Below are 14,089 nucleotides of genomic sequence, written 5' to 3' on the forward strand. Positions count from 1 at the left end.
AATAGGTATCTACATAAAAAGTTTTCAAGTTATAAATATATATTGCTTTTTTTTAGACAAGTCGATGTTTTTTTTTAATTACTTACTAATAAAAACATTACGTACAGGTACATCTATTTATTATTCAAAAACCTTTATTTGATCCTCGAATATAATGTAGCAATAATTAAAATAGGATTGTCAATGTACCCAACTGTTTTTGTTCTAAAATTCCCTTTGGATTTATAAAATATTTGTTTGCGTTTTGTTTTAGATTGGTAGGTACCTACCTACCTACAGATTATCAGTATTTTTTTATTAAATTGTGTGAATCGTATTCGGTTGCTAGACATCATTAGTAGCAAGACGTTCTTCCAGACGAAGCTTATATTATCAGAATACCTATTTCAAAATCGAAAAATAAAACTACTATATAATGGGTCATTGATAATACCTACCAACATTAGCATTATTTTTTAAAACTTTATCATTTTTAATACTGACATTAACACCTATGTACAATAGTGTAAAGCTTTTAGAAGAAGCTTTTCAACAAAAATATGAACAGTTTTCTGCTTTACCGTTAAACTTGTTCTCAGACACGCGACATTTTGTTTGTCTCTTTTTAACTCAAGTCAAATTCCTATCTCAATATTTCCGGTAGCTCTAACACATTACGAAAGTGAAATCGATACAAAGAGAAAAGAAAATATTTTTGGGTGCAGTTGCATAGTTTTCAAAGTAAATTTATTATATTTTACCATTAAATATGGGTTTAATTTGTAATAATACGTGCAATAATATATACTAGAAGCCGGAACTGTAGTTTCGTGTTAATTTTGTAACATAAATTACTATGACGTTAAAAGTATGTGATTAATTAGTAACTGTCATTGATTGACAGTTCAAAAGAATTTTGTTTACAAATTGGATTGCACCAAAATCGTGTCCGATAATGTTTTAATATAATTTCTTCGAAAGGGACACCAGGGAGAAAGATGGATTGTCGTATTCCGGGTGAGTCATCGTGCAAAAAACCAGGTGCCAGCAACAAAATGTCTGATTCAGAACGACCTCTGAAAAAGGCAAGATTCGCCTGGCAGGTTAAAGGAAAGTACCATTTGCGAGACCAAGAAGGCCCTAGTGCCGAGTCCCAAGAGAATATCCCTGAGATAATCACTACGCCTACAGATTTAAGTGATATTACACCGCCTAGTGACGCCCCAGAAAGTGACACGACATGTAAAGCAGAAGAGAATTTAGAAATACTCGGTGATTACCTATTAAAACAAGATTTTAGCGGGTTAGGATTGGATACAAATGCTGAATCGTTAGATACAAACAGTAAACCGGCAAATAAACTTACTGAAAGTATCTCCCCTAACCCTAGTAGCTCCGTTTCTTATCCAGTTTACGTGCCATCCGAAGAAAGTGCGTCAGGATTAAAGAAAAATGTATATATTAGCATATCGCAGAATGATCCGGAGAGTTCGAAACCTTCTGGGGATGACGGTATGAACTCACTGTCGATGTTGTCGATGACGCAGCAAACGTTCAAGACAGAAGATCATTACTTAGCGAGGTGGCAAGCGAGACAGGTGAATTTTTTATATTATTTACTGCAGTGGATGTTGTGCAGGACGAAAAGGCTATTGTCTACTTAGTAGAAGCCACCGGCAAACGTATTTCGAAAATAGCCGATATACTGGATTATTTGTTGGGTTAGGTTATCATTCCCAGTAATCCTGGGATTCTGAATGCGGGAATTTTGCTCAATTTATTAATGTCGAAATCCAAAGATTTAAAATATTGTGAATTCTGAGATTTTGGAATTAAGTAGTTTTACCTTATTTTGTCATACATTTCACTAAAGAAATATAAATTAAAGACCGTGGTAGTTTTGTTCATAACAAAATATTCAAGTCTATATTAAGTAATTGTTATTTGTACTAAAAACTAATGTTTTGTTGGGACAACAGCCCCTATCTAGATGTTATATCTCAACCAATGACATTAATATGGACGAAGCATTTGGAAAATAAAATAACACTCACTTTGTGTCGGGTCTGCCGGATGGCGAAATTCATATTTTAATATCGGTATCCTACGCTCAAATGAGCATTCTTGCAAGCGGTCTGGCGACACCGCTGGGTCTGCCCATACAAAATTTCTGACTGTCAGGTTTCGACTCCGCCGTTATTATTGTGTTACAAAATGCCAATGTGCCTAGTTAAAAATTGTAAAAAAAATCTACTAAACACTCCAAGAAAGATGGGATATCACTTTTCATGTGTTAGTATTATTTATTATTGATAAAATGCCATTTGATGAATGTTTATTCAATGCAATTGAATGACAGAAACCATTGGACAGACGCCTGTGATGCGCTGGGCTCACTTGCGTCTAATCTCCTAGAAGTCGTAAGTAACCGAGAATATATACATATCTAGATGACAGAAAATATACTATCATTATTCTCGACACTTGTACCATATATAGCCACGAACAATTTTATTATAAATTTGATGAATAATTGGACCTGTTAATACATAAATAATTATAAACAATGTTCCGACTATACAACAGACATTATTTTTCATCACACAAATAGCGAATGCGGTATCAGAATTGCCGACACTCACAGAATGATTCGGGGCACGACCGTGAATCAGACAGGGCTACATCCTTGCTCTGTTTCTCTACATCATCCTCTTTCACTTGCATACTATCAAAGTCAATACCACCTGACCGAGGCATAGCTGTCACCCCCACGGTAAACCTGTGTAACCTTCGTGAGCCGTGTGAATAGACGAGTGGTAAAGTATCTATGAAGTGGGAGTGGGGTCTGATAAATTCATGTTGTTTTTCAATGTGGGCTTGAATTCTTAGCATGGACCTAATAGGTATAGCAAATAGCTAACGATCACTTCTCATAAAAAAAATTATAAACCTCTTCGTAAGGTAGCGAAGATCAGTAATTGTAAAAAAACATAAATTCGAACATAATTGAATATTACTTATAAATATGTTTTTATTAATCTGTTAATTACTTAATAATTTAATAATAGGTTTCATATTCATCTTCCATTCATATTTATTGATGTATGATTTCAGCTGGCGAAAGGCTTTGTTGACAATACAATAAACCGTGTCCTGGAATCCTGGTTTGTCTCTCCAATGCCGCCGTTCGAGAACAACCGTCACTCCGCCTTAGCTCTGGACGTGGCGCAATTCTTTGAGTTCCTTCCGGCAGACAACCGTGTGGAAAACGAAGGCATTCTGATGGCCATATCAGCGCACGGACTCCACAACAGTAACCCCAATAATTTAAGAGAACCCGAAAGAGAGCGTATTTTAAATCTGCCTCTGGGCAGAGGATTCGGTGCCATACGACATAGGAGTCTGTCCGATTCCATATTCATCCGAGAAAACTGTCTGAACTCTTTCAATAGTAATGATAATGATGATAACACATCTAATGATCCACCTGTGACCGATTTTGAATGCTTGAGCGACACGGAGAGTTCTCCTGAAGATAATTCTAAGAGTAGAAGTAGTCCAACGCACACGGTGCCGAGTTTTAATTTACGGAATAGTTTAAAACGGCCCATTTTTGAAGGTATGTTGTCTCCTGATAATATTCCCAATGTGGATACCTCTTCTTTGAGGCATTTACCGAGTTCATGTAACTGTAGGAATGTACACACGCGAAGAAATCACGCGGTATCCGGTATACCGTTCCACAGGAGAGATCACAATATAGATGTGTGTCCGATTTTACCTTCTAGAACTCACGAATGTAGTTCCAACTCCGAATCAGTTCCTAATATAGTACCAGAGACAGTGCCGAGTGGTGAACCTCCAAAAAGTCCGGAATCGTGCTTGAATCAGAAGCCGGAGGACAGCAGCTCCGATGATGAGAGTGACGATCAGGTTAAGAACGATTTTCTCGAGTCCGATGAACAAATGCAAGAGCATTTTGATTTTATGGATGCCGCTGTTTCATTCGCAATTCAAAATAAAGGCCTTACTTCTTTCGGCAGTGTCGATTACGGTTAGCTACGTTTAAAACGATCTTTATCAAATAATCTGTTGTGAATAATGAACTAAATTATATCTAAAATATATGACATAGAAAGGTTTAGATAATTTAATGTGATGACATCTAGTTGGTAAATATAGATTTCAAATAATAATGGCCAGTGTATCTAATGAAAGTATGTAGATACTGTGCCATGTAAGAAATACTAGTTTTTTTTTCAAAATACTGGAATCCTCGGCCAAATGTTTTATCTTTATTGAAATATATCTGTAATTACTATATGATAATGTCACTTAAATTCTCACGTCATCGATCATTGTTTCCCAACCTGAAACATTTGAAGGGGTACGTAAATTTCTATTTACAGCAATTCTGAAAATAGAAAACATTGTAAAATCTTACATCTACATCTATGTCTAAAAAAATGAAATTTTTAGAATAGGGGTACGCAACCAAAATCTGTTTCTAAACGGGGAATCTAGTATGTTGCATGTTTGGGAAACACTGGACATAAATTATTGTTTTTTGACTGCTTATATTTGCTTATGCCTGAATATGAATTCAATGTTCACCGCCTGATCACTGCCAGAGCCGAGTAAACTCGTCAAAGCCATGGACGATTAACTCGTGCGTTCTTGTAAACGTCATAACTTCTGAATAAACTGTTTATATTTTTTAAACAATATTTATCATTTTAGTGTGAATATATTCACGAGAAACATGTTGATTTGGTAAGTTTTCACAAATATTTATCATTCTGTTCCTATTTCATATTTTTTAAGGGAATTATTTTATTCTAATAATAGCTAGCCTAACTAGTAAAAATTGACTGGCAGTGAAAAGGCTGGCAGTATTTGATAGCAGTTTTACATCGGTAAATCAAAACAGGCATTGTTTTTACCTTTGTCTCTCGTAGTCAAGGGGAATCCTTTAGGATAAATCCTAAATGTATATTGGCATGAATAATAATCATTATTATTAACAGTAATTGATTACAGGTGTGCAATTTATTGTATTCTGCCGGATATGTGAGAATATGATATGGTTTTTTAAGTAATACATACATATTCAATTTCTTATCACCTTTCTATGTTTTTGAAAATGTTTGCATGAGTTCATTAATCATCCAATATATTAAAATCACCTATGAACAATATAAACCGCTGATGCTTATACAAAAACAGTGTGGTGTGTGAGATCTAATAATTGATATTAATAATATTGTCGGCCATTGAAGTATTCTAGCCTTAAATATATTTAATTATAAAAAAAGCTAAACTAAGTCTTAGTAGGCCTTTATGTGAGAATAGAAGTCTTTGTAAATTATTAACAAAAAAGTGCATGTTTGAAAACTGTATTCTATATGAGTCACAGAAAAATACAAACTCATATCTTTCCTTTCAAAAGCCTATAAGAAATTAGGTGAGTTTGTTTTGATTGACTCCTAATATAATTCAGTATTTTAGATTGTATGTGAATCTATTTCTTCATAGATATATTTTTTATTTGTCTAATAACTGTTAAGTAGCGTCCATAATAATTTTATAATGGATTTATTTTTAAATTCTGTCAGAATTTAGTTATTTTTGTTGAATTGTTCATATCAAAAATCAGTTATCAATCAATTCACTTGATATTAGAATTTTGTTTCTATTACATCTTTTTTTATCTTAGGATGCTTAATATGAAATATATTTTTTTAGTACTAAGTACATTTCTGGTTCAAAATCAGTACTACAACCTACCGTGGGTCCTGATCGTCTTCTGCAAATGTCTCCATCTCTTCTAACTGTCACAAACTACATTCAATGTGTTAGTCTATTACATATCCGGAAAAATAGCATCTGACCGGATGGGTGTCTCCCTTTATTATACATAGCCTCGCTTTGTATCATTTATTTAGTATATAGTTTACATACAAATACAAAGAAAACCTAACCTAACCTAACAAGACGTTATGATTGTACTTTAGTAGGTAACGCAGTTACAATTCGGTCAGTGAATATTTAGTGCTGACCCAATACATTGTCCTCCATAAGAAATTTTAATAGACTGGTATCTAAATTCAGATTCCTTTAAGTTTATTAATTTATAACTCGGGTGTTTTCAGAGCCTGACATAAATATAATGGTTTGATGAAATATTGGAAATCTACAATATTTGCATTTTGGGCAAAAACTAAGATTTACATGTGAAACCCAGAATTAATCAATAAAAATTATTGTTTATTTTTAATACATTAACTTACACTCATATGCAGGTAACCCCTTTGTTGATCGGGTAGAATACACATTGGGCACCGTCGTGATTAGCGAATTTTTGCCATTTTACATATGAAAATACATTATTCATAAACAAATTAATAAAATAAATGTCATACCTGAAATAAATGTAATGTAACTTTGCAATAAATTAAAAAAATATATGATTCATTTTATTCCCTATTACAAAAAGGTCACTCGTAACTAAGCTACATAAATCGTATGTGCATGATTTCAATCTTGATGATCCCCTGGTATGTGGCACATGTCAAAACAAGTGCGAGACATTTTTTTTTTGTTAATCGATTGTGATATGTATAACGTATTCACTCCCGATGAATGAATATTACCTGTATATTATGTTACGCCCAAACAAGGAAAACAGTCAACGTACTAAAAAAGCACCACAACCACGTCAAAGCAATGTTGAAATCATATGTGTCTTCTATATTTGGTTGACTGGATGGAATTTTATCATTCTTTAAACATTTTGATTTCTTTAACTCAGTAAGATTTGGTTCTACCATTCAACTGTGACCATTTAAAATCATCCAGAACGCATCGTGACCGTTTATCACTTGCACATTTTTCATTGCGTCATATTAAAGCACAATCATACATCAAAAAAGTGTATAATTTTATTCAACACCATCCACAACACTTTGTGGTTGCTTTTTTTTTCATAAAAAATATAAATAAAAGTAGTTTTTATTTTTACAGCTAAAGGAAAGAGATATGAATTAATATTATCTTATTTTAATTCTATTATTTAGTATGTACAGTCGTAGTCATAATAAAGTATGCATTTATTATTATGACTGAATTTATAATTTTTGTCCTTAATACATTGATTTATTCTTCCTATTCAAAAAAATAATATACAAACAAAATAGGCCAATAAATAATTAAGTAGGCATTTCATGCACACTTATTTATGACTAATATATGCTTTTAAGTTGTATTTGTTTAGTAAGTTTTAACAGTATAAACAAAAAATATAATCCATATTATATTTTCTTATGACATTCAGTTACTATAATAATTATACTCATAATATTAATTTCATCTGTTATATTTTATTACACATTAAAAATTATACCTGTACAGTCATGGTTATAAAGATAATATGTATATTGTTTCACTAACTACACTTCACTAGTCATTTATCATAATATCTGTTAGGTAAACAACATGAGTCGGTTAAAATTAATAACCAAATTACGAGGATTAATACTTAATTCACTCTTAACAAAAAATGGATTTAGTGATGAGAAATGACTCTGTTAAATATGAATAGGAAACTTTGTGTTGGTAATATTTGGCGATTCGTTCATTTGAATCACGAGACACCTGTTGCGGCTCATGAACGATATAAATCATTCGTACTATCTTCCATCTGTATTTCAATACAAAAAATATGATCAATCAATCGCAACTGATTCTTGAGTCAGCGAGAGAGTAAGAATCATTTCTTACTGCTATTATGTCTTTAGGCTGATTGATGAAATGACTAAATTTCTAGATGGCGAACAAACAATCGTGTATTGAGCTTGCTGCACGGATTATTTTAATTCAGCCATTTGCGAATAACTCATATCTAAATGAATGCATACATAATATGACCATGACCGTACATAATATATACATACATATCAAATATAATTATTATTATTTTCATTTTAATCATTCCAGGTAAAATGTATTACCTGTGTATGTATAGTTTTACATATTACATAATTGAAAATAACCTATGAATTTTGTAATAATTTTCTCAAAGAATTAGCATTATTAATATGCTTGTAACAATGACATTAATATGGACGAATCATCTGGAAAAGAAAATGACACTCACTTTATTGTCGGGTCTGCCGAATGGCATAATCTGTTCTAACGCCATTACAATAAAGATGATATTGCTATAAATTCCTGATGCTTTTTGTTGGGTCTGCCGAATGGCTCGGTTCGAACGGGTTCGCTCAAATGAACATTGACATTAGAAACACTGCTCTAACGCCATTACAATAAAGGTCATATTGCTATAAATTCACGATGCGTGATATCGCATAATGAAAATTGCGTGATGTCTACCTATACATGCGAATTTACTTGCTAGCTACTGTATTGAGTGCGTCTTAATAATGTCATTGGCTTGTACTAAACTGCATACTAATCTGTATTTGATTGATTTTGTTGTATGGGTATTACAATAATGTTTATAGCCACATAACAACCATTTTTGACTTGGTTAAATATTATAAACCCAATGCATTTATCATTACTTTAAAACCACTCTAGAAACAAAGATATTGAATTTAAAAAATCGTATTGCTTGAGTGTCCTCGCACAACTAGGCAAAAACGTGCAATATGTTGCAATGTTTAGTGATTGAGCAAAACTGCATAATATCTCTACACACATCTCAGCGCATACTGTCTATGAGACTTCCTGTATATGCAGGACTCAGTGTGCAAAGAAACTAAAGCAGAGGTATATAAATCCTTGTGGGAAATGCACAAGGAATAATAAATCAGATTTACCAACATTTTGGTTTATACATTTATTAACTTTTTGAAACTAGAATTATCGTACTGTGAGTGTAAAACCATAGTAAGTGCAAATGACATAGTTTGTAGATATTAGGGTTTATAGATTTCATTTATTACAAGAAAAATAGGGTTTCTAAGATGTAACGACAATATTTGATTCATACGTAGGTATAATATTATGCCATATTCGTTTATTAATTTGTTTCACATTTAAAACTCAAAATCGAAAATTTTTCACTTACTATGGTTATACACTTACAGTGCATTATGCCCATACTCATAGGTATCTTTGTCCTTTCCTTCAGAAAATTGTAAGGCAACACTAAAATAAAATTATAACCGATTTCTAATCTTACCTGATTTGACAAAAGCAACTTGTTGTATAAGTGACATTATTGTTTACAAATTGTTCTTACATTAACATTCCTTGAAGCATTACTTTTTTATTTATTTTATTATTGCATCATTGTATAATTAAGTACCGTATATATACCATTGTATTGTATATACAGGGCCGTAGTGATATGGCTGGCAAATGCGTAATGCACTAAAGCGGAGGGGACGCCACGCAAAGCGTTTATTTTATCGATATTCTTTACAAGCATTTGACACATTGTTATGAGCACAGTATTTTAAAATCTGACAATATGTTCCAAATGGAAACATAATATTTGTCAAAGGGATCTTGAGAAAGTTTTTTGAAATACAGATATTTTATTGACAATATTTTGAATATTCCCTGTCGGAAATGCCTCTGTGAGTAGCTATAGTAAATTAAAAACTGTTAAAAAATATTGATGTAACTCTACAAGTCTACAACAATTTACTCAATTCACTTGCAATGATTAAATCATTATGAATCAATTTTAATATTTTTGGCACAGAAAAAAAATAATGGTTTTTATTTTTGTGATTACTCTGTAAAACCAGCTTTAAAAATAGTGCTTTGTTTTATATTGTTGTTTAAGTCCAATACATTATAAAGCCAAGTCTAGACCAAGAACATCTGTATCTATTTGAACAATGTTTTCTATCTGCGCTGGAATACAAAAATACATGGACATCTGTATCAGAATATATTAAATGTTCATAAATGTATATAAATATTCGAAAACAGTTTTGATATAGCATTTGAGCAGTTTGTACAATGTTCAATAATTATCGTTTAATTTTATAAAATTATTTGGGAATATTATTTGTAGGTACTTTAAAAAACTTGTGGAATGCCAAAAATACACTCACTACGGCTCTGTGTGTACGTAGTACTTTGTTATATAATTATTTTAAATAAAATGAATTTTGTTATGTAAAAAATAACACATTATTATCATGAAATCATTCCGAATATTACATTTCGATTCCAATAAATTCAATGATTTTATTCAATTTTCAAAACATGTTTTTTACCTTTACCTTGGCGTGTGGAGGTTGTGTTAACAAATTTTTGTTGTTATGAAAAATGGATGTTAGCCATTTGCTCAATCTATTAGGTCCATACTCTGGTCTAAACACAGATTGAAAAATAACATGTCAATTTGCCAGACCCGGGACCCACAACATTATAAGCCGACGCGGTAAGCGCTCGGCCATTGTGACGGCATTATTTATTGTATTTAAACTGATTTTACTCTTCTATAAATATTTTGAACTGGCAAATTTTATACTACATGCATAATATTCTCTAATGATTATTTTTTATCTAATCTTTATCCTATTAGACTTCTAAATATTGATTTGATTGGCTTCACATAAACCTTATTTCTCTTGGAAATTCCTACTCAAACAAAGTATGTATGTAATTAATAGTAAATTAAATGGACCCCCTTCTTCATTTGTAAACCAAGTGTCATATTAACAAAGAAAAAATGTCATTAGGGACAACTTTTATATTAATGATAAAATTTAATTAGTCGACAATATTGATTCATGCTGGTTTTGAATTATAACATGCATTTTTAATAATTAATTGTCAATTAAAACCAATTAAGTACCTATGTTAGTTTTTTTGAAAACATCATGTCGACGTCGTTCAGGCAAAAGTCACTATCACTATAGGCAGAAATGACAATTATTTTGACTTAAATAATATGCCAATGGATTTTTTAAATATATTTTTAATACACAGGTCAAATTTGCTAAATGTGCCAAATTATTGAATCTGACAAATCAGAGAGCAAACATGCCAGAATGTTGGTTTTTAATACACAATAAGGGCCTAATGCATAGTAGTACCTATTTAAATACATAGACGTATGCGTAAGTCGAGTAATGCGTACATAATGAAAATAGAGAAAAAGTGACAGTTGTTATCTAATTACGTTTCGTAAACAGAAATCAAATAAATAATATGGTTTTTATACAATATAGAAGTGACAAATTATTATGAGTACGAATTATCTACACAAACCTGAAAGATTAGCAGTATTAAATGATTAATTATATTATTTAATCAATTGAAATCAGATAGACATTACTATACGCATAAGTCAATAATTAACATACGAGGGTGGGTCAATAATTCCTTAGAAAAAAGCATTAAAACAGTTTTTATTTTTGTATTTTTTTTTTATTTCTCAACATAATCTCCTTGGAGCTCAATACACTTGGTTAGACGTTTCTCAATTTTTTTTAAACCGTCAGAAAAATAAGTTTTCGGAAGGTCCTCAAAATAAGCATTTGTCCGATCGATGACTTCTTCATTTGAAAAAAAACGTTGTCCACTTAGCCATTTTTTTAAGTTTGGGAAAAGGAAAAAGTCACTGGGGGCTAAATCTGGCGAAAACGGTGGGTGGTCGACCAATTCGAACTTCAATTCTTCAATTTTAGCCATTGATCGTAAACATGTGTGAACACGGGCATTGTCCTGATGAAAGAGGATTTTTTTCCTGTTTAAATGAGGCCGTTTTTCTTCAATTTTGTTTTTTAGCTGGTCCAATAAAGATGCATAATAATCCCCTGTTATTGTTTTTCCTTTTTCCAAATAGTCAACGAAAATAATTCCACGTGCATCCCAAAATACAGTAGCCATAACCTTACCAGCTGATTTTACGGTTTTCGCCTTCTTTGGACATGGTTCGCCTTTCGCAATCCACTGCTTTGACTGTTCTTTCGTCTCGGGAGTATAGTGGTGTATCCATGTTTCATCTACAGTCACAAAGCGACGAAAAAATTCATCCGGATTGCGTTGCATGAGCGACAACAGGGCTTTAGAGGCCACCACCCTATTGCGTTTATTGTCGACTGTGAGCAAACGCGGCACCCATCTTGCAGAAATATTTTTCATGCCCAATTTGTCATGTAAAATAGAAATGACGCTACCTTTTGAGATCCCTGTAACCTCAATTATCTCACTCAACTTTAATCTTCGGTCACTTAACACCATATCGTGGATTTTATTGATCATTTCTGGTGTAGTCACCTCTACAGGACGTCCTGAGCGTGGTTCATCCTTTGTTGATGTACGACCACGTTTAAATTCATTTAACCAGTTATAAATAGTTGCAAGTGAAGGAGCAGATATGCCGTGAACTAAATCCAACTCATTTTTTATTTCTTTTGCTGTTAACCCTTTTATATTAAAATGTTTAATAACAGCTCTAAACTCAATTTTCTCCATTTTCCATTTTTCCATTTTCCACAAGCAAATTTTTTTTTTAAATGTACGAGAAACACACAACAACCCGACCAATCTGATTGAAACTTCGCAGCATACTGAATCGGTAGTGCCGCTGCATGAAAACAAACCGCTTACAGTACTAGTCGCGCCACCTGTCGGCTTTTCTAAGGACTTATTGACCCACCCTCGTATGTTACAATACTTACTAGTATTGGAACATATGTATTCAATAAGTATTGTTCAAATACCGCTACACATGTAACTATCTGTGGTTCATTCAATTATTAAATTAACCACTGATAATGCAACCATTAAATTATTGTTTATTGAATATTGTGCAGTTTTCATACACCAGTCAATTTAAAAATATTTTTATTATTAACATAAAACTGTCATTTAAAAAAAAGGCAATAATTTTTATCACATAAAGCATCATTGCCATGTTATCGGTTGTTTTAGAAAATATCTATGCAGAAGGATACTAATTAGTCAGTTTTATATTATAATATCGACATTCTATGCATGTGGTTCCTATACTTTTTTATAAAATTCTCAAAACTATGTTTTTGCTGATTGTATGTATTGCCTGAACTGTCACAACTTGATCTATTAATGTATAATAAGGTCCAAATATCGTTTTGCAAATTTACCAAGTATGTGGGTACTTTTAACCAGTTTTTATTTTATTTTACCTACTCAGTCTGAAAATATTCTACCTACTATCAATTATTATTTTCTATTATTATTATTCTCTTTTATTTAATACTACAACATTAATTATTGTATCGAATATTGCAATATCGAATGTATGTATGTAATCATTTCAATATCTTTTCTATTAAAATATAAATACTATTTTATCTGTTGTGACTTTATATTTCGGTTTTATTTGTATACATGTTATAATACGTTGTGTGTTAGCAGTCTCATATATACACGTGACAGCAGAAATCTGGTTATCTTAAAGAAGAGACAGGCCAAATTGAGTCTCTTTTGACATCTGTTGAATGTGGCCGAGTCAAGCCCAAGGTCTCTCTCTGGTCGTGGAGTGTTGTCATACTGTACATCACGTATCGACCTCAAGCATCTATTTTCGAAGTTCATCACACGGTTGCTCTGAGTGTTGGTAAGATGTTGTAATGCGCTGCTGTCACAATGAAAGCGTTGAAGAGACAACTTAGATTTTACTGAAATTAGCTTTGAATCACAAATATGAGGTGTGTAATACCTAACTATGGTCAAAATTTAACAAAAAATATGTACTTATTATATGTTGATTAGCTTGGGTTGATCACTGATGGATGAAGGCTTCCCCTAGCTTTTTCTTCCTTTTCTTGATCTCTAGTTCTTCGCTGCTACGTACATTTATTGAATTCTATGAGTTTGTCTAGCCGGTAGGTTTTAGGGTGTCCCTGTTGTTCTATACTACCATCGGTTACCACTGTATGATGGCACGATATGGGGTACGATGTAATGATAAGTACAATATGTAATTATCTAAATCTTGACCTAACGATTTACAGAAACCAAGATATTATTTAAAACAATATAAATTGATGTCCAATTTTATTTTTCACGTATTACAAAGAGGTGTTTTATCAGTTAATATAAATCGGCAGATTATTATAATTTGAAAATAAAACGT

At 32.2% G+C, this 14,089-nt stretch overlaps 1 protein-coding gene across 1 annotated transcript; it reads left to right on the top strand.

Annotated features, from left to right (window-relative positions):
* The first annotated feature begins 672 nt into the window (after window positions 1-672).
* On the top strand, window positions 673-5,349 carry LOC147072774 (uncharacterized). Its single transcript, XM_085945837.1, has 2 exons — window positions 673-1,577; window positions 3,094-5,349. Exons 1-2 carry the CDS (start codon window positions 978-980, stop codon window positions 4,036-4,038), a joined length of 1,545 nt encoding a protein of 514 aa, XP_085801963.1. The 5' UTR covers window positions 673-977; the 3' UTR covers window positions 4,039-5,349.
* Window positions 5,350-14,089: the final 8,740 nt, after the last annotated feature.

This window comes from Rhyacophila brunnea, unplaced genomic scaffold (genome assembly GCF_057557595.1).
Source record: "Rhyacophila brunnea isolate RB1 unplaced genomic scaffold, BYU_Rbru_1.0 scaffold_19, whole genome shotgun sequence".
Taxonomy (NCBI): Eukaryota; Metazoa; Arthropoda; class Insecta; order Trichoptera; family Rhyacophilidae; genus Rhyacophila; species Rhyacophila brunnea.

What these genes read in the sequence shown, in the direction of transcription:
- LOC147072774 (XM_085945837.1), top strand. Translation starts at nt 978, where the DNA reads ATGGATTGTCGTATTCCGGGTGAGTCATCGTGCAAAAAACCAGGTGCC. An exon ending in CGAGGTGGCAAGCGAGACAG is followed by an intron (nt 1,578 to 3,093) that starts GTGAATTTTTTA and finishes GTATGATTTCAG; the next exon opens with CTGGCGAAAGGCTTTGTTGA.